The sequence below is a fragment of the Pocillopora verrucosa genome, chromosome 7, assembly GCF_036669915.1.
Source record: "Pocillopora verrucosa isolate sample1 chromosome 7, ASM3666991v2, whole genome shotgun sequence".
NCBI classification, from domain to species: Eukaryota; Metazoa; Cnidaria; class Anthozoa; order Scleractinia; family Pocilloporidae; genus Pocillopora; species Pocillopora verrucosa.
Window position 1 is genome coordinate 4,093,245 of NC_089318.1, and position 21,267 is coordinate 4,114,511.

Below are 21,267 nucleotides of genomic sequence, written 5' to 3' on the forward strand. Positions count from 1 at the left end.
ACTCCAATTTCTTTGTGTACTTCCGCTGGCGGTTAGATGCTCTTGTCGTAGTCTCAGATAAATCAACGGACTATTATTATCGCTGCGGCTAGTTCATTGATATTCGTTGATTTTTACATAAAAAGAAGGGAACATGAGTCATCTATAGTGGTTTAGAGTTGTGTAGTATTGCAACAGCAATTGGATGGTGGGAGAGTTCCTCTCCTATAATCATTTTCCAATGTTTTTACTCGGTTTTAGCGTTATAAAGGGCAGGTAGCTAATGGCGGATCTTCTTACACCGGGCGACGTGGTGAGGCAAAGATGGAAAATCGTAAGTAGCGAACGCTTGACTTTTTAAAACTAGTTCCGTCGGGAAATATTTTTTAAAACGTTCAACCTCGTGATATTTACCTTTCTATGTTGTTAATTAAAGTTCCCTTGTTATAATTTTCGACTATTTTTTGTGCCTGTGAGTTTCGATTTGTCTCCCTAATTTCAGTCTCAAGTGTAAATCTAAGGAGGCAACCGCGCAGTCATAATCGGAACAGCTGAAATTTTTTTCGCACTAGTGGTTGATATTATTGCTTTTCCCTGGTGTACATAATGGAGGAACGAGGTCGACTCGCCGACATTTAATTCTAGATTCTCGGAACACATAAAGTCGAACTGCTTACAGAAATTTCCGTGATTTCGCAACCAAGCGAATTTCAAGGAAATGCCGGCTCGATTTAGTAATCGAGACTGAAGTGTGACTGCAACGCAAATCCATGTTTAAACTCGGCCTTAATCTGCGCTAGTTTACAATCGCCAGTAGTACTTTTAAATAGCTGGCTGCAGGGCGAAATTTTTTAAATACAGAAAGGCAACATTACATACACTAAATGTTTTATTCCAAAACTGTACTTTGGCCAATACTGCTGTGCAAATGTAAATAATTGTGTACATGTCAAGGCTACCTGTAGATAATTCTCCTTTTGTTTGTCATATTATCATTTCTGCATGTTGAATGTGACAATTCGCATTGAACTCTCTTAAGTTTGCATCCTTCGCGAGAGCAGACTTTATTCTGCAGTGAACCTTAAATTAGCTTTGTCAATAACTCATCTTTTGTAAGATTTTGATCGCTAGTTACATAACGAACGTCCGCATAAATTGAGAATGTCATGTTTTAATTACATAGTGCCACAATCATTTTTATCAAGTGCATCCTTTTCTTTTAACCAACAGGACAAGAAGATCGGTGGCGGCGGATTTGGTAAGTGAAATTACTTCAATTTTAAAGCTCACACTCTGTTTTTACCAGCGTAGTAGTAATTTTGTTATTTAGGATATTTTGTGTATGTCGACACAACCTCTTATTTCTGTCATTCTGATAGACCTTCCACCCAAAACATTTTTTCTTCCGTTACTTAGCTGACAGCTAAATGAAACTCAACAGATAGATCTGCAGTTTTATATGGTCGTTTATCTTTAAATAGAGCGACTTTTTGACTAGTGACCCAAAGGTCAAATGGATTTTATATTCAGAAACTCGACATAAAATCACGAGGGCTCAAAATTTTGAAGTTGGACTTGTTTTTTACTGGGTGTAAACAGGAAGTTTAAATAAGTTGAAATTTTATGTTTTGAGGTGAAGATATTGTAGCAGCGTGAGGATATTGCATCTGATATAATACTGGTTGTGAGTGTTCAGCAAAGGTTTAATTTTCTCATCATTATCAACAGACAATCAAACATTGTGTATTTGAACCTAATCAAACTCCAGCTTATTTGAACACAGCTTGGTAATTTAAAAGAGCACTCAAGCAGAGATGTTTTATCAACAATTAACAATTATTTACAATACCCACTATTTAGTTCAATTTTGTCTTTGAAATGGGACAATTTGGTGTCACTGAGATATAATTTAAGCACTGAAAAGTATTGGCTGTCTGATCAAAGTGCTTGAATTACCCAAAATATTTTTTATTACTGGACTCCATCCAGTTTCTGAATTTGGTAGGGTTTGTTGTTTGTCACTGAGGTTGGTTGAATTTGTACCTTAAAACTCAGATTTATTGCACACGTGTTCATGATTTTGGGGATTTTAGACTGTTGCTTCCCAAATTTTTCTCAAAGATAAATATTTAATCCCATTTTCTTTTTCAGCTTATATAAATATTTACTAATCTTGAAAGAGAAAGCTACAAATCATGGCAATATTCGACATAAATTTCATTTTGTAATCATACTTGTAGTTGAGGCAATATTTTAAATTAAGTCTGTTTACCAAAATTTATTTTTTTAAAAGACTTGCTTCTGCTTTTTATCAAGCATTGGATGATGATGAGATTGCATGAGAAATTGTAAATGAAAAGTTAGTATTGAGTGTTTTTTTTCTAAAAGAAGCATCAGGTCCTCAAGGTAAACTCTAAGAGCTTAGTCAATATAACAGTATTTTGAAATGAGTGTGGTGTAGTTTTTGTTGTTCATGAATGCAGCAACAGAATTTTGTACAACAGTCTTCCTGTTGCAGCATATCCTTATTCAGACCTTCCCCCCCCCCCAAAAAAAAAAAAAATTATTATAGCTGAGTTCTGACTACTTCAAGTTGTAACATATGCATTTGTTCCATGAGAATTGCTTCAAGAGATCCTGACTTCTAGTATGTTCCTACTTGCATGCTATAATTGGGATGACTTGGCAAACAACTAAATACTGAAAAAGGGATCAATATATATTCACTTCAAAATCAGAAATTAACAACACTTGACATGTTTAGCTTTAATTAATGGTAAACCTGAAGACTAAATGTTGAAAATATTGAAAATGATGAATAGTTATTTGTAATGCTGGATCAATCAGACCTTAACTTGCCCATTTGGACTGAATTACACCTTACTTTGCTATCTTTGTTTTTTACAGCTACATATCCTCTTGAACTCTACCGATATTATAGTCATGTGACATCTCTGATTCTCAGAATAAAAGATGTCAGTAGACTCTAACACGTGTTATTTTTGACACTTGTCAATACAGATAAAGGCAAAAGTTTAATTTTAAATGAATAACAATTAACTTGCCCTTACGTAGTCACTTCTCAAGGGCACTAATCACTTCCTACTACGACATGAACATACTTGAAATGTATTATTTTCCTTATTGGATAACTACGTCACTGTGGTTGTTTAGTTTGTTAATACATTGTATATTGGCAAAGATGTTAATTTCTGCTTGTGTCATAAAGTGTTAGTTATTACGTGAAACTTAAGTGGCAGAATGATGTTTTTAAAATTTAGATGGAAAGGTAATATTAATGGTTGAGAGGCCAGTTTTGCACATAAAATATAATCCTGTCAATAACTTTGTGAAAGAATTCTCAGTTGATCAAATTAGTTGTGCCAATTAAAAACTTTGAGAATCACAAATTTGTACATGTGTATGCATGTTTCTTATAAAAAAAATTACCATTTGCAAGGATCATTTTGATATTATTGGCTTATTATGTGATCTCTTTGTTGAGAAGTAAAGTCATTGTCATTGTCAGAGTCAAATGAGTTTGTCAGTTGATTGTGAATGGAATATGAAAGACCAGTTTTTCGTTCTTTTAGTAGTGAACTATTTTAGTGTAAAATCCAGAAAAGTATGATTGTGTGTTGAGAAGATTGCTATTGGGTGGCAGTTTCAGGCATTTTTTTTTTTCCTCTATTGTTCTTTATATATTTATTTTATTGATGTACTGGTATTGGTCCCTTGGTTTTTACCCTCAAAATTTTAAATGTTACTTGAGGGAACTTTCTGGAGTTTTGAGTTGACTATACATTGTTACTAGGGGAGAATCATTAATAATCTAAATTTAATTTTGTAACCCTATTTAAATTTTAGGGGAGATCTACTCTTCCTTGGATTTTGTTTCAAAGGAATCAGTCGCCCTGAAGGTGGAGTCTGTAAACCAGTCCAAACAAGTCCTCAAAATGGAGGTGGCTGTGCTGAAGAAGCTCCAGGGTAAGGGAATTTTTACTACTATATAATTAAATTTTCTTTTTATGCCAACCCTATTCACTCTTGAATCCAAAGTCTTGAAAATTATGCTAATAAAGAGCTAGCTGGTTAACTGTGCTAGTCATTGTGCAGGGTTTTGTCAAGTCGTTTGCAGTTATTAACTAAAGATGGGTCCAATAGATTGGCTGTGGAGTACCAAAATTTTAATTGCTGCTCATTTATGAAGATCCTTGTGCAAGGGTACATGCTCTTGCCTGACCTTTAAAAGGAAAGTGCTTTGTTGAAGTGTTCATTAAGAAAGGCATGATTGTTTAATTTTACAAAGTTTGTACTTGCAACTCATTTGACTATGTTTAACTTTATTTAACTTTATTTGCTGTAGGCTGTAGCCACGTTTGCAAGTTTATAAGCTGTGGCAGAAATGAGAATTTCAACTATCTTGTGATGTCACTACAAGGCTCAAACCTTGCTGAGTTACGTCGAAGCCAGCCCAAGGGAGTCTTTTCTCAAAGCACTATGCTGAGACTTGGTTTTCAGATTTTACGGTCTATAAAAGCCATCCATGAAGCTGGATTTTTACATCGAGACATTAAACCTGTATGTATGGACCATTATAATATTATTATTATTATTTTAGAGAAAACATTTTAACTGGAGATGGTGTACAAGGACATAGGCTTAAAAATTAGTTAAGGTTGGATAAAACTCAGAAAACAATGAGCACCTGAAATATATCTGGAATTTGTTTTGTGTTACAACCAATTACATGAAAGATCAGAGGGCCATGTAGTTATTACAAGCCGGTTTTATCACTTATTTGTTTGTTCTCCCTTACACAAAAATGTTCTAGAAATATTTATGGTATTAAGATTTTTTGAGCTTTATTGTAAAATCAGTGTTTTTTCAGCATTAAAGCATTTGTTTTGTATCATTGACTAAAGAAGGCTAGCTCCGGATCTAAAACATAGTTTGTACAATAATGGTACAAAATGTGCTTCAGGTCCAAAGCTAGCCTTGCCTAACCTGTTTTACTGGGTTTATTATCCATTACAATCTCACAACTATCTAGTACTATGTTAGTTGATGTGTAGATGAGTTCTTAACCCATTCGCTCCCAAGAATTTACACCTGTCTTATCAGTTCTCCACACTGTCTGTTAAGGATCTAAGAGTTTGGTATATGATATTAATTAGTTTATAATCCCTGGGTGATGGATCTCTAACTTCTGATCACCTCTTTGGAAAAAATGTGGATACTGTAAGAATAAATTATTTTTGGATATTTCAAAGTTTTTCCATGGCATGTTTATCTCTCTGCTTGGTAATGGATTGTTTGAGAGGAAACTCATATTTCAATCAGACCTCTTATTGACAAGGTTCCTTTTATAGTGCTACTTTAAGAAAAACCAAGATTAAAGTGCAAAATTATATTTTTTTGATGAGGTTGTTATATTTTCAGTCTAATTTTGCAATGGGCAATACACCAGACACTTGCCATTCCTGCTTCATGTTGGATTTTGGTCTGGCGCGGCAGTACACCAAAAGCAATGGCGACGTGAGACCAGTAAGTACCAATATCTCCAATAGCTAGCAGCATCAAGGCTGCTAGACAGTACATCTTTAAAATTTCCTTTAAAATTTCTCCCTGGATGGGCAGAAAAGATTTCTGCATCCTTTCAGAAAAAAATTAAAGTTTCACTGAGTGGTTTTTGACAGCAATTTAGAAAACTGTTGTTTTATTTCAGTTAAAACCAACTTGTTATTATAGTATGGAAGGAGAGAATTCTCAAAATTCAGCGAATGAGCTGGTAGGCTTATCATAGAAGAACTTTTCTCAGATTTTTGTAGTTTGAAGCAACTAGTAGTGTTGCTGGGCTCTCCTGGATGGGATGACAATGTGTCACAGAGGGTGTTACCCCATAGCACTTTCTCAGGTTTCCTGAAAATTTGCTGGTACCCATTGGTACCCATGAGTGATGGGAGGCCCTGTGAGAGTGATGGGTCAAGTCTCTAACAGTGGTGTGGCCAGGGCCTTGAAGTCAGGCTATTTTATCAATGGTTTAGTAAGTTAAGGCCATATTGGGTAAGATGACTTTTTATTGTTTTGTGCTTATTTGTTTTTTTTCCAAGGCAAGGAGCTCTGCAGGGTTTAGAGGGACTGTTCGGTATGCATCCATCAATGCTCATGACAATAAGGTGAGCAAAACATGCCCTTGCATCCATTCTACAGAAGTTTTCCTTTTAATTTCTTTAGAAATCTATGGCAATCAGTCGGGTGTGTTAATGATAAAACCTCCCTCCTCAAGCTAGCTGCTTGAAAACTTCCTCATAATCCTGCAATACAATGCTGTGTCAGGCACAACATTTTAAAAAAAAATGGATTATGTTATACTCACCTTTTATGTCCAGAAATGCACAAGTAAACGTTGGTGTTAATTTTTTTATCCAGACTCAAAGGCAGTGAGCAAAGAAACGGTGTTGTCATGATATTACTGAAGAAGTGAATGGTCACTTGGTTTTGTCTCATTGAATTAAAGGTAAAGCGTCTGTTTCTTTGACAGGAAATGGGAAGACAGGATGATTTGTGGTCATTCTTCTACATGATGGCAGAGTTTGCAAATGGACATCTACCATGGAGAAAAATGAAGGATAAGGTACATAACATGTAGATATTTTACACGTTCTTATCCAGACATTGACCTTCACTTTATTGTTTGGACGTCATCATCAAGTCAGAGAAACTGCAATGGGATGAACACCGATGTTCTTATCACATGTTAATGTCTTCTGTGATCTGTTACTGAACACACTCACGGCAACATGGAATCTCTTTGTTTTATTAGACAACAAAGCAAAATGTTGTGAATGGTGACATCTCTATGCATCTGTCCTTCAATGTGTGTGTCATTCAGCCAATCATACTAATAATGATGAAAATATTGTACAGGAACAAGTTGGAAAAATGAAGAAAAGTTATGACCATCAGTTGTTTCTGAAGTCGCTTCCTTTGGGCTTTAAACAATTTCTGGATCACATCTACAAGCTGAAGTATGAAGACAAGCCAGATTACAAGGTGAAAGAACAAGCATCAATTTGATTTGAATTATGGTTCCACAGTTGTCCCCAAATACATTGACTAAGTGTTCTCCTTTCCGGGCAGTGACCAGTAAAGCTTCCTGCCTGTATTACTTCTCATTACTATCTAAATCGCCGGCTAAGTAAATTGTTATAACCTCTCCTTGTTTTTTTTTTATATTTTATTGTGTTTTTCCGTTTTACATTTTTTTAAAAAGAAAAAAGAAAAGAAAATTACAGCAGTATAAAGTAAATAAAATTGTATAAGGTCAGTAAATAAATAAATAAATAAATAAACAAAAATATCAATACAAGGCTACCCAAGGTAAAGTTATTTCAACTGAGTGATTGTAAAAGTTTTTCCCATTTCATTAAGTGTAAGTTTAGTTTTTTCTTTTCTTTAGCTAGGTATTCTTCTATTCTAAAAAATTTTTTAAGGTGCGCGAGGAAGATAATAAAGCTTGGGGTAATAGATTTCTGTCTGCAGAGAAAGATGGTCTACTTTGCTATTAACATGATGTGATTTAAAAGCATAAAGTGATTATCGACATCAAATAAGCCAAACATTATATTAATTTGATCTGTTAGATCAGGAAGCGTTTCAATACTGCATTCATGTAACCAACTAGAGATTTCTTTCCAGAAGGCTCTAGAGTGTTAAAAAAAAACAAAAAGATGTTCAACTTCTCCTTTTGATTCTGATACACTTTTAAGTAGACAGGTTATTGGAATATCCAAATCAGGTTGGGAAAATTTTAAACCAAGTAATATTGGTTTGATCCTTCAGCAACGCTCTAGGACAGACAAGCCAACCATAAAATCAATTATAATCAGCTGGATGGAAAAAAAAGTCTCAGATCTTGTGAGAGCTTTTAAAAACCACAAGTAGTCCTTCCTTGTCGGTGAAGACCGCGGTGCGCCAACCACAATCAATTTTTTTTTTTGGCTGATTTTTTTCGGACTTGCGCGTCGGACTTCTCCGAAAAGGAAGGACTGCTCGTAGTCTAGGAAGTGCTGACAGTCAAAATGGATATCCTCTATTTCATTGCCATTCTTCCTTGCAGATGCTCATTTCCATTGTGGAGAAAGCGATCGCTAAGAAGAGTATAAAAGAAAGCGACCCGTTTGACTGGGAGAAAATGCCGTGTGATGTTTCACAGGCCACAACAACCACCAGCACTCCTCCCGTGGGGCAAATATACACAACCCCTCCGGATAACAAGCCCGGTCCGCCGAACCATCATGCCTCGGACCGAGTGTCGCCCAGTATGGACATGTTGGAAGATCACAGTGCCGAGCATGGCAATGAAGCGAACAGAAAGGATAACGTTCCGAAGAATGGCAACACTTACTACAAGTTTGGCACAACAGACAGAGGAGTGATACAGAAGATACGAGAAGTATTGGACGCTGTGGAAAAAGAAAATGGGAATTTCTTGAAGCCCCAGGCTGTTTTTCAAAAGGCGACCAAACAGGTATAAATGTTTTGATGTATATTAATCTAATGATTTTCGTGTAGTCTTATGAACCATTTCATGCACTTTAAATAGAGTATACTCCACCCGCGATCGACTAACATCCCTTGGGGGAGGGGGGGTGGGGTAATAATACTTCTAGTCGCTTCATGCACAGAAATTGGGAGAAGTTCTGAGTGGATGGGCCACTTGGCACGAATGCAGACTTAACATACCTGTAACTATAAATTCCAGAATCTGTATCAAACGGAAACCCTTTGTTAAGCCTTTAACGTCTAAGAGTGAATAGCATCTAATCTCTCCTCACAGTATCACACCTGAATCAAACATTAAGGTCATGAGAGTAATGGAAATGATCAACAAGTACATGAGCTCTTGATTGTTAAGAAAAATCTCCTTATCAGCACATTAGGAAATGTATAGAAAACAGTATAGAGAATGTGCTTGCTGATCTTAGGATGTAAAGAGTTAAGCAGAGGAGTACGAGAGCCCACGAAACTCAATAATTGCAAGAAAATTACCTCGTATCCTTTCCCTTGTAGGAGAAATCAGTGAATGGAGAAATAAAACTGGAAACGCCAACACTGATTTCAGCAATCGTTCAAGATGTCCAAATGGCAAAGATTGGTGGCAAAGAAAACCAGCGCATGGTCGATGAACCAGACTATAAGGAGATCGAAATTATACCTGTTCCTCAAGTCAGAATGAACGATCAGCAAAATAGGACACTGGATGTGAATGATCCCGATGATTTAGGGAAACCAACGACGGAGACGAATGTGGCTGTGGAAGTAGGTGGAATGGACTTGGATAAAGTCGAAGATATTAATTCTCCAAATCTGCCACAGAGGAAAATAGGGGTGGCTTCTTTAGAAACTGAATTCAAAAGGGAACAAACTTCCCCTACGATGCTAATATCCCAAGACTCCCCCTCTGTTGGGATTCAGGTGCCGGGTACTTCTCTATCTGTCATTAGAGAACTGTCATTGCCAGACTCCAAACCAGCTGAAGTTGATGAAAGCGGAGTTGAGGCGAAACCGGAACTTATCGAGGAAATGGAGGAAAGGCGATTTGCGTCTCTGTGGTCCCCTGGGGTGGTCGAGGACCAGCCAGTTGTATACATGCCCCCACCGGTGGTAGAAACAGAATGTGTGGAGGAATTGGAAGAGCTGGCTAATGTAGGCAGGAAGGAGAGACAAGTAGGGAGCAGTCATCATTTGTCATCCCATCACCATCACCATGACGACATGAAGAAGCACTTGCGAGAGTTACCGCTGGACTCTGAGCCCGTCAGACATAGCAGTGACGACAAGAAAACTCATGACGAGGTTAGCAGTCATAAACTGGATCATAGGTCTGCGGGAGATTCTCATGAAGGACCCTCCAGAAATTTGTTCCGTGTGCCGTCCATACTTGAGCAAATGGTCGAGGAGGAGCCGGCGGAAGTTGCAGAGAACAGAGGTCTGTTCCGTGTTCCCTCTGTTTTAGAGCAGATGATGGACGAACCACCCGTCGAGCCGGCAGACAACGTTCCTCCCTCCCCTGGCGTGGACGAATACAGACTTGATTCGGCGGAATTCGTGTCAGACAAGCACGACGGGTCTTCTCATTCGCACCACGCTCTTCACATGCCGGGATCAGCCATGGCTGCCGTCACCACTTGCAGGGATTTGCACTTCAGAGACAGCGAAGTTGGGTTTATTTTGGGAGACACCGAAGTTGCTCCCGCAGCAGATTGCAATTCATCATTTTCACACGCTTCAGAGGGCGAGAATTCTAACGAAGAAAATGGCACAGAGTTTCCCTTGGATGAAGAAGATAAGGCAGATCGCAATGATTCGCGACCCTCGCAAGAAGATAAAGGTGAAAGTAACGAGAGACATATTGTTTCCTTATCAAATGGAGGTAACGAGGATTCGGTTGTTTCAAACGAGAAACTTGTCATTGAAACGTTAGTAGGAACGAAAGAAACAAAATCCGAGAAAAAGGACGAGGCAATGATAAATGAAATTCCACAGATTTCGGAGGAGTTAAGCAAACAAGATAAGAATGTACTCTTCTTTATTGGCGATCACAACGAAGATACGCCTGAGTATAGTGAACCACTGTACTCCGGAGAAGAAAACCTTGATAATAATTTCTTCTCTGAAGGCCAGCCAGAAAAGCCTGCCGAGAACTTGAACAATGCCAAAGAGAGTTTAAATGAGGCTAACATAGGCCGCGAAGAAGGCGAACAGTCACTTGATGTCGCCGAGCCTAAAATACCTACTTTAAATGAACTCTTTAACAACGATGAAGGGGAACCAGACTTTGCGGACGACGTGGTCGACGATTACTGGGCACTAGAAGAACCTAGTGATAACCCGGACACACGGGACCATGGTGACTTGGAGACGAGTGAAGATTCTCATCAGGGTGACGAGTTGCTCAGACCCAAGCCTCCTCCAGGACGGTCAGAACGAGGTTGTATTTCAGCCAGGTAAGGTTAGATAAGTTACTTTTGCCATGTCGTGATACATGTAAGGATTTCATAGCTACGCTGTGAAAGGAGTTCAAGGTCAGCTGGAAGGATCTTCTTGTTAGAAAGAAAGAAATTCCGAAAGTCCTGTGATGGAGTAGAAGAGTGAGTTCAAAGCAAAGAAAAGACAGACAAAGTACATGTGTACCGCCATTGTCAAGTTCAACATTGAACTTACCCCCTTCCTCAAAGTTTCAGAGTACAAAATCTAATCCGTCTCCCTTCTCTGTCGTAATCTACTTCCACCCACAACCCCAGCCTGATATTCTTTGACCGAAGTCTTAGTTATGCAATTTTTCTACTTTTCTCTTCCACACACACACCCCCCCCCCTTCGCACCCGTTGTTTTTTGACAGACATCTTAGATATGCAAATTTTCTACCTCTACTTCGCAACTTGCAAAATAACCGCGCGAGTCATGTGTTTCACCTGTTGACCCCTAAGAGTAACTAACATCTAATTTCTCTTTACAATATCACCCCTGAATCAAACATTAAGGTCATGAGAACAAAGGAAATGATCACAAACTAAGAAGCTCTTGATTGTTCAACAAATTCTCCTGTTTAGCACTTTAGGAAATGTATAGGGAATAGTAGGGAGAATATGCATACTGATGCATAAAGTGGTTTTATTTTCTTAATGTTTTCAGACTGCGACGGTACAAGCCAACCAAATCACGCCTGGATTTCATCCGCCCACTGGTTGCCATTAGCGACAAGCCAGAGTTTATTTGAGCGGCAGTAAGAGAAATTAAATACAAATTTAATAAATATAGTTTTAAATTATTAACTCAAAAAGCTGCTAGTATTAGTTATAGTGCCTCAGTTGTTTTACGAATACAGAAGCTACAAAGTACGCTCCGCTGATCAGCAAAAATAATATGGCTTTTTCCAGTTTGGCGTAAATCTTCTTTCTTAGGACAACTTTGTTGGTAGATTTTTTCCATAGCTTGCTTAGCTGTTAACTCGTTTTCCCTCGCTAGTATTCTCTGTAGAACTACGAATACAAAGCCATCCCTTCAAAAAATTTTGGAATACCCAATTATGATAATTTCGCGGTTTAGGTATTTCAACAGTTTTTAACTCTTTGAAATGCCCAAATTTCAGGGATGTTATTTGAAGCGTTTTACGCATCTCACGGGCCAGATAATGCCTCACGGATTTTGCTTCTGGTCGTATTGAACGAAAAATTAACACTCAAAGACAAATCTTTTTAGCCTGGGTAAGCTTCTTAATGTGACAAGCAGATAGGATTAATAAAAGGTAATATTTTAGATTCGCCCGTTTGATGCCAGCTATTAATTTATGAAATTTTCCTTAAATGTTTTGTGCCATTCAACACGGAAGTTAGTGGTAATTATTTCACATTTTAATATTTATATCGTAGACTATTTAATTCTTAGAAAATCTTTATTTGTTTACCCATGGCTCAGAAATTTGTGTGTCGAACGTTCTCAACACTGCATTATGCTCGTTCCCCATCATCAAGTTTTTGTAGACTGGAGTCCTCGAGGGACGAGAGGTAAAAGCGATTGTGTGGTGCAGTAGTTCTCGCCAAATTATTCGCTGAAGAGACTGAGAACGAATCTGATACTTCCGTAGAGAAATTGAGCTGACATTTTATGTTTTTCGTTTTAGTACAGCGGAATACTAGAATACGTTAGTTTGGTTGTATCCCAATTTTCGTGTCATCAAATTTTCACTAATCGAAGGAGAAACGCTCTGAAATTTTAACTCTCAATTGTATTATTTTAAAAAAATTGTTAGAAAACCTAGCAATCGTGAACTGTCGAAAATTCTAGATTAGCTTCAATTGGGTTGGGGAGGGAAGGGTTGGTCTATGCGCGTCAAGAGGGCACGTTACTATTTGATATCAAATGAGAATGTTATTTTATAGCGCTAACTTAAACAACTAATTTAATGCACCTTATCATTGTACATAGATTTAACAAAGTTGTATTTTGCTTAATAAATTCACACTAAAACATTTTTATGGGTATCTTGTAATTATTTATTACTTCATGGATGTGGTCCTAAATAAATAAGCCATGATTCATTGCCGTTTTTACTGAACCACATCTGTGGTCACCCTTCGAGTAAAATCCCCATTATTCTTTTACTACAATTGGGGCAGAGGAAGGAATTTTTCCTACGAATAATGTAGGGGGGCTGTGCATAAATTAACTCCAGTCAGCCAATGACGACCTTGAAATCTAAAAGTTCATGCGCTCAGCCGTTTCTGTTATGTACAATATCACAGAGTGGAATCATTTACAAGGTTTGTCCACTTTTCACAGCGCAGCAAAATCCTCCTTGAGTTGATTTAGGACATCTTTACTGTCGCTGTGATCCGGATAGCCTTCTAAGGAATTAGTTATGGAGCTGTGACTGCTCTGTAAGTCTCCAATCTACAAAATTACACACAAAATAAATTGAGAAAAAAGCAAACAAACAAAGCGTTTAATACTGAGAGGCACGAGACTGTGGGGTTGCTTCAGGATGAGTAACAAAGAAAAATCGGAAGTAGCACTGTCTGTTTTCATCTACGAAAAATTGAAAGAATTTGCTGACTGGCAACTATTTTTAACATTCTTTGCCCCAAAAATAAACTCTCAGTTCCATCATTAACCAGTAGTCTCGTATCCAGACCTTCCACGGCCAAGGAATCGTGAGATCCTACATTTCAGTGACACGGTAGACGCAAGATCTGGGTACGAGATTAGCCGACCAGCTGAGGGTAATTTCGGACCCTGTTTGCTGGCCACTGAACGCAAGCTTGTGTTAAGTTGAAAACAGTCGCACTCTCTTTGCAGTTAATCAACACCGAAAAAAGAATGAAATGACAAACCTTAAGTGACAGCAGTCCATGATTGTAGTGGGGCTCATACATATGAGGAGCGAGAGACGCCGCCGCCTGAAGGAACGCGCGGGCCTGGAAAAGAACATTAAATCAGGTTTCACATTTGAAAATGCAACAGTTGTCAAGTTTATCGAACAAGGAGTTATGAAACACAATGATGGCCTCAGCAATTAAATCAAATTCCCCTAGATAATTTACTGCTACCTATTCATTACTTTGTGGAGAGGCACGGGGGGGAAGGGGAGGGGGGAGAGGAGAGGAGACGGGAAGAGGGGTGTGTTTAAGTGTCTTGCCCGAGGAAAAATTCGACAAAGGCTCGACCTAAGACCTCTTAATGAGGAGTCCAACCTGCTAAACATATGGACACCGTGACTTCTACGGAAAATAATTTTTAACGAACAGTGAAAAGTTTTACCTGTTCTGTGTGACCCTTTCGCATTTCAAGTACGCCCAGATTATTGTAGGCTTCGGCGTGATCGTTGTTCGATGCCAGAGCGAGCCTGAAACATTGGTAGGCAAGCTGAATGTCACCAATACCCTGAAACCAAAAAGCACAGTTCGATAATATTTACACTGAAACAAAAAGATGCCCTAAAAAGTAAAGATCTCATGCCCCACCGCGAACGGACCCCATACATAAGATTTTTTCTGCGATGTTTTTCGATAAAGGCACGCGCGGGTCATATGACAAAAATCCTTCATTCTTCACATTGTATAATTTTAATATAAAAAGCGAATCTTTACCACAGCGACGTGACCGATGTTGTACCAAACATCCGCCATGTTTTCATCCGAGGCCAGAGCCAATGCTCTTTCGAAACAGTTCAATGTCATGTCGTACTGTTGAGCGAAAAAACAGCACAGGCCAAGATTTGTGAACAGTTCTGCATTGTATACTCCCATCTGGAGAAGACGGCTGTGAAAGGAAAAAGTCAGCTGTATTAGCATACTAGTCTGCTGTGGCAGTAATTTTAAGAGGTAGTCGTTCCCAAGACTCCTGCACCTTTAAATGGGCACAAAATTCAAAGCTTTCCCCAAACTCTTTTACCAAATCACCCTCTGGGGGAAACGGCGTGACAATATTTGGCTAAGAATGAGTAGGGGTAAAACTACGTGATCTGTGCAGAAAAGCGATTGTCCGCTAAGAAGGTCAGTTCCCTAAAAAATTTCTCGCACATAACGAAGCACTTGTTGCAGCTAACAAAAGCTATTTCCTTCCCACCATTCCGGTATTCATTCCGGCGTTTTCACCGGTTACCTATTTCTGAAGCGCCGGTTACTTTAAAAAGACAAAACAGTGAAATACCTTCTTGATCTGAGATATATGTTAATCTCTGCTTTATTTTCGAAGATACCCAAAGATCTTGATTAAAACTTAAAAGAAAACACTGAATAAAAGTAAGTGGTATAGTCGCTGGAAAAATAGATTCTCTTGCCCTTTGCTTCTAACTGGCTGTTTTTTTGTTTTGTTTTTTTGTTTTGTTTTGTTTGGTTTTTTTTTGGGGGGGGAGGGGGTTGTTTGTTTATTTGTTTGGTTGCTTTTTTTTTTTAAGGTTGGCTTCTAAAATATCTCTGAAAAACACTACCGCACTTACCGATAAAATCTGAGTGCTATTTCCGGCTGATCGGTGTAAAAATGATGCGTTGCAATGCAAGCGATAGCCTCCACATATGTGTTGTCATAATGAAGAACATCCTTATACAGCTTGACTGCGTTCGTCATGTCATTTAACTCCTGAGGATACATCAAAGAAAAGCAATAAAGGTCTGCTACAGTTCTTAGTCTGCTATGAATGACATTTTTTCCTATCAACTCAATACATATAAGTCACACTGCCGGAAGACAAAGGGAGGCCATTAATCGGCCCCCTTCCTTAAATTAAGATTTTTTCCTATAAAGATTAATCCGTGTTTTGAGAAAACTCAGGTGAAATAGAAAAATTGATGACACTTTTAATGGTGCTCTGCAATCTCTCACGCAAATCTTTTACGACGAATTCCCCCGTTAAAAATTAATTCCCATATTCTCGGTGGTGAAGTTACACTAGGGGTTACCTTCAGTTAGCGTCATGTACGCAAATCTTAACGGTGACGCTCAGAAAAACATAAATTTAAAAGACAATCTGCTAAAACTGTTCTCTAGACTTTTGCGAAAGCATTTTTGAAGTGTCAGTTCACCTCAGGAAAGGTCCCAGACCTCTCTCTTGACATGTTTTATAAAGGACCGAGGAAAACGGAAAAAATTTTAAAAAAAGACGCATACAAGACCACTGTTCTGCTCACTAAATATTTCTTTGTTAGATCGTGGCCGTCGCTGTCTTGTCATGTGGGAGGTCCCCTTTATAAAAGTCAGACGGACACATCACAGAAACTTGTCCTTGTAATTGGGAACAAGTATTCTTAGTAACACGTTCTGGCAAAGTTAATAATCTGAGATATATTTCCTTACCTCGTGGATACGGGCTATTCCTGTTAGAAGAGTAGTCTCTCCAGGAAATTTCTCTAAGGCCTGCAGAATGGATGGAATTAGAACCAATAGAGGAAAGTATGTCAGAATGTTGTAACAGAGCGCTTTTAGATTTGTGACGTTAAAAAAATACCGAATTAATCGTAACCGGGAAAAACGTGGGTAACCAAGTCGGTATAAGCACGCTATTGATTGGTTGCGGGGGCGAAAGTTCTTCACCGATCACTGAGAGCACAGCGAAGCAAAACTATTGACACCAAAGAGAAAATTGATCTCAGGATGGACAGACACAACTCAGCACTATGACAGGGGTGGAGAGAGTGAGGGGAGACATAACACGCAAAGACAAACCTTTTTGTATACTTCAACAGCAGTCATTGGTTGGTCGAGCCTCCTATACACTTTACAAAGATACAGATAAGTATCCACAACGTCTTGATCACGTAGCGCAGATTTAAGCTGCCTCTCGGCATCACGATACATACCAAGTCTGGAAAACAGAAAGCAAAAATATCCATTTCGAATCTAACTGGTCAAGAAAGTAGGGCAAATTTTCTGGAACAATCACATAGCGAAACAAAGAACAACCAAAGCAATTCCACACACATCAGATTTCTTCCAACACTCAATTGAAAATTGCTCTCTTAAACATGAGTAACTGTACCTGTAATAACTTTTTGCAAGTTGGACTTTCCACCACCAGTCTTTAAACTGACACTCTTCAGTTGCTTTGGCCGCAAGCTCTAATGCCTGAAAAGAACAGGTACATCACAGTCTTTGAAGAGGCACATGTCTTAACTTAGGAACATACTATGACTTTTCGTTCCAGCGAACTCTGCTCAAGGTAGAGCAAACCTCGCTCTCACGAAGGGCTAACGCTCGAAACGTCAGCTTAAAACTCTTTACGGTGGCCAATTTACGTTATCAACTCAGTTGATAATGCTTAATTATTTACTAGAGTTTTGCTCAAGATACTTTTAAAAGTGCCAGTAATTTGGTTACCACTGAACACGATGAGAGAGCCATAGGGAACAGTCCCTGATTCTGAACAGTTTACTTTCATATGATTACGGCTTCTGGTATTTTTAGCAACAGTTGACATAAACACACGGGAGACATTATCTTACAATTATAATCTAGTGCTTTTCTTATTTTCATATTTTTATTTTTTTCCTTCATTACTTACATTTCGCACATCATTTTCATGGTGGAAAATGTATTCAAACAAGACCTGAAAAATTAAAAAACCAAAAGATTAGCAGAATTGCTCCTTAAATGCGTTAAAATTCCTTCATTATTGATGTTATTTTACACCAGAATCCTTTTTTTTCCTGTTATTTATTCATTTTCTTTTAAGTAATATGTTGATGTGTACACCATACCTTTGCAAGACTTTGCCTCTGTGCATATTTAGACAAGTTGAGTTTTGCAATGTTTATAAATGGTCCATCAGGTTGTGACAGCATGGAAGCCTGAAAAAAAAAAATAAAGAAAAAGTTTCCATGAGGGTTCTGTTCTTGTGGAATTCACTCCACAAGAACTGTTTCGCTTAAGGTTTGGATCTTCTGCATGCAAAAATGAAATTAAAACAGCAAAATAATTTAAAAAGAGAGAGAATTGCCAATCAAGTACATGTATTTTGTATATTTGTATATCATGCATGGATACCTTGTTAACTAACATTTCAAAAAGCTGTCTGGATAGTAAAAAGTGTAACAAGTTCAAAAATAAGGCATTCAGACCTTAAAAAAAAAACCAAATTTCAACTATTTTAATCCATATACAAGATACTTACAGTACCAAGACGAACATGTCTGCCAGATGCACTTGTCACTGGTCTAAGAATTTGAATGACAGATTATTGGTTTAGCTGCTTCATTTGTTTAAACATTTAAAAGTAGTACTATATTTTGCCCTCAACTATCATTTTTATCAATTCTCTAACATTTTTCTCAAGATAAGGGGTTACAAAAGCTATTCCATTTTTATTTACACATTCTTGTTTTCTGTCTCTTGATGTACATGTATCTCTGGAAGGGTATAACTAAGTTAGACACTCTTAAACAAACACTTAGGAAATTTCACAGAAGAAAATGTGATGAGAATTGACCAAGACAGAATTTCTCACAACAATATCAAATAGACAGGATATGCAAATAAAGAAAAATATCAATTTGGGGGTTGTTACAGACACGTAGTTGATCTAAGACCAAATTCTCCAAACTAACATTACAAGAATTGTATGGCAGACAGTAAGGAGAATAAGTATTGAGATCTTGGGAGTGAAAAGCTTAAGAACTATGTTTCACAAAGACTAAAATATTTTGCAAGAAAAAAAACGGAATTTGCTTAACTCTACAGAGACATAGAGCTTTAGTTTTTGCAAGAATTGCTCAGTTTACAGCCAAATAAACATTAACAGTACAACTCATGGGATAAAAATTTCAGCAATATTCCTACGCAGCATGCACAAACTTTCAAGTTGCGCAACTCAAACAAAAACCAATCTTTTGATGAACTTTCTTCAAATGTAAATTATGTAACTTTTGTCCAATACATAGTATACTACACCTTGCTGTTTGAGCAGTACGTGGAGTTCTGATGGCTTGTTCCATGGTTCCTGGTCTTCCACTTTGTGTTCCAGGTCTGACAAATCCACTAACTGGACGTCCTGATTGGGACATGGGTCTGGAATACAAGCATAGTGTAGCTTTGAAGTAATTATTCCATTTGTTATAACGACATATACAAAAGTGCAAAGCGAATGAGAAAAAAAATTCAGCTGCTAGTCAATTCCTGATAAAAAAGGGTACCATTTTGCTGCTTTGTATTACCTGACTCCAGGAGTAGGGGCCCCATGCCCTGTGCTTGTTCCTGGTTTCTTCAGTGAAGTTCCAGGTCCTGATGGTTATTGAACCAAAGAAAACATGTTCACCCTTTATACCCTGACATCACTGAGCTGGTAACCACCAGAGTTCTGCTGGCTAGTTGATAATATATTGCTGGTTACTCTGGTCAAAATAATTAACTTCTGGCCATTAATGACCATTTCACAGTCACCTACTTTTCCCAAATCTGACGCCAACTTTAAAACATTTTGAAACCCCTGCATCAGTATATTCTCTATACTGTTCCCTGAACATTTCCTAGGGTGCAGACAAGGAGAATTTGTTTAATAATCAAGAGCTCCTTTAGTGGATGATCATTTCCATTATCCTTATGCCATTAATGTTTGATTAAGGGGTTACATTGTAAGAAGAAATTAAAGGCTAGTCTCTTTTAGGGCTCAAAGTCTCAGCTAACGCAAGACCAAAAGCAGAAGACATGGAGTCCTGGCAGAGTTACAGTGATGTTTGCATCCATCTAAATGAAATTTGGTTGTCTTATTTTTCTGTAGATATCTTGGCTATGAGGATTGTTGCTAATAGGGGTTTACTCTATAGGCCTGTACAAAGCTTGTAACAAATTTTCAAAACTTATGATGTCAATCTTTCCTGTGAAACATCACATCAGGTAAAAAATACTTGACTACCTCTAGAAAATATTGTTTTGTTGATCATTATCAGATAACCTGAAAACACATTGCAAGTTTGAATTTTTTTTGTAGAATTTTGATCTACACTGCATTTCTTTCATTTTAATAAATATAATTTTACATTAACATTCTTGGTCACCAACTAAATTTGAAGCTATCATGTCCTCTGTGTGGTGATCAATACTCATGGAAAGTAATAGGTCAGTCAGAGATTTTTACAGAATTTCCCTTGAAAGGTTCTCTCAAACTTCTTATGAGTATCATGTGTCTGGATTTTGTGAATATTTCTGACTGCTGGGTAAGTTTTTCAATAAACCAAGTCAGAAATGTTTTCTAGGTGTCGAAAACCTAGCAATTTTACGGTACGCACACTAAAATATCAAGGTAAGTTTTGAAATCACTCAACACTTCTAATAAAATGTCTAATAATCTTAACAAGCTTGAAAGAAAATTTCAGGGGAACTTCTGTAAAAATTTTTACCGCCAGATATGGAGCATTTTTAAAAACCTGTCCGGCTGCCAGACATGTAGACACAGCAGATGCAAAAAACTTTCAAACAAAACAACTCTGTTCAAACAACGGATCCATCTGCATTCTGGTCAACGCCATCCTTCGAAATAAAAAGCCTCAAATATAGAGAACCAATTAAAATTGCGAGTTTTCTTGTTTGGGAAAGCAAAAATATTAGTAAATATGTTATACTAACGAGGTAACTGAGCCACAGCGTTGTCATCCATCAACATTTCCGCGATTCCTTCCTCGTCAACATCCACCTCATCCACGTAAACTTGCTCCGTGAGTGCTCGCGTTTTTAAACACCAGGAAGCCTAATTGACGAAAAAAAATTATTAAGCTCAGTGCAAGCTTGTGCTATAGTTCTAACTTTTGTTTAGCCCAAAAATTCATTTAGAATTAGTGGCGGAAATTAAAGGTACTTTTGATACCATTTCTGCCGAAAAAAAATACCTGGTCATAAGGATTTTTCTTCAGCAACTCTGTACAAACTTCTGAGCATTCCTCGAATTTTCTTCGACGATAAAAACTCATCGCTAGAAACAACGGATCCATCCCAGTGGACGCCATCTTTGATAGTTTGTCTGTCGATTTGCATCGCTGGCTCAGTTTTCTTGTTGTCATGACAGCGTATGCTCTTTCCCGCGAAATTTTAAAAGGGCTCTCTAGAATCCCGAATTATCGCCCAACTCAGCGCCCATCCCTGTCACCCACGCAAAGCAATCGGCGGAAATTAGACAGTAGACTAAATATTAATTACTTTTATAAATACTTTCGTTCATGTCTGAAATAAAGCAATGACTCCCGCAGGCATATTTGCTCTCGGATGCCTCGATCGATCAGCTGGTTAAGAGGCAATGGA

At 37.9% G+C, this 21,267-nt stretch overlaps 2 protein-coding genes across 2 annotated transcripts; one reads left to right on the plus strand and one right to left on the minus strand.

Annotated features, from left to right (window-relative positions):
- The first annotated feature begins 62 nt into the window (after positions 1–62).
- LOC131789069 (uncharacterized) lies at positions 63–13,016 on the plus strand. The gene is made up of 11 exons (XM_059106138.2): positions 63–313; positions 1,210–1,237; positions 3,847–3,966; positions 4,346–4,560; positions 5,422–5,526; positions 6,093–6,158; positions 6,524–6,616; positions 6,910–7,035; positions 8,102–8,512; positions 9,055–10,991; positions 11,680–13,016. Exons 1-11 carry the CDS (start codon positions 263–265, stop codon positions 11,762–11,764), a joined length of 3,237 nt encoding a protein of 1,078 aa, XP_058962121.2. The 5' UTR covers positions 63–262; the 3' UTR covers positions 11,765–13,016.
- Positions 13,017–13,022: 6 nt separating this feature from the next.
- Positions 13,023–20,982, minus strand: LOC131789070 (tetratricopeptide repeat protein 8). The gene is made up of 15 exons (XM_059106139.2): positions 20,859–20,982; positions 20,599–20,719; positions 19,191–19,257; positions 18,928–19,044; positions 18,152–18,194; positions 17,739–17,828; positions 17,543–17,587; positions 17,021–17,106; positions 16,708–16,846; positions 16,339–16,398; positions 15,485–15,624; positions 14,634–14,805; positions 14,305–14,427; positions 13,878–13,961; positions 13,023–13,437 (listed from the first exon to the last, which is right to left on the minus strand). The coding sequence occupies exons 1-15, from the start codon at positions 20,973–20,975 to the stop codon at positions 13,321–13,323; spliced, it is 1,521 nt and encodes a 506-aa protein (XP_058962122.2). The 5' UTR covers positions 20,976–20,982; the 3' UTR covers positions 13,023–13,320.
- Between the last annotated feature and the right edge of the window lie 285 nt (positions 20,983–21,267).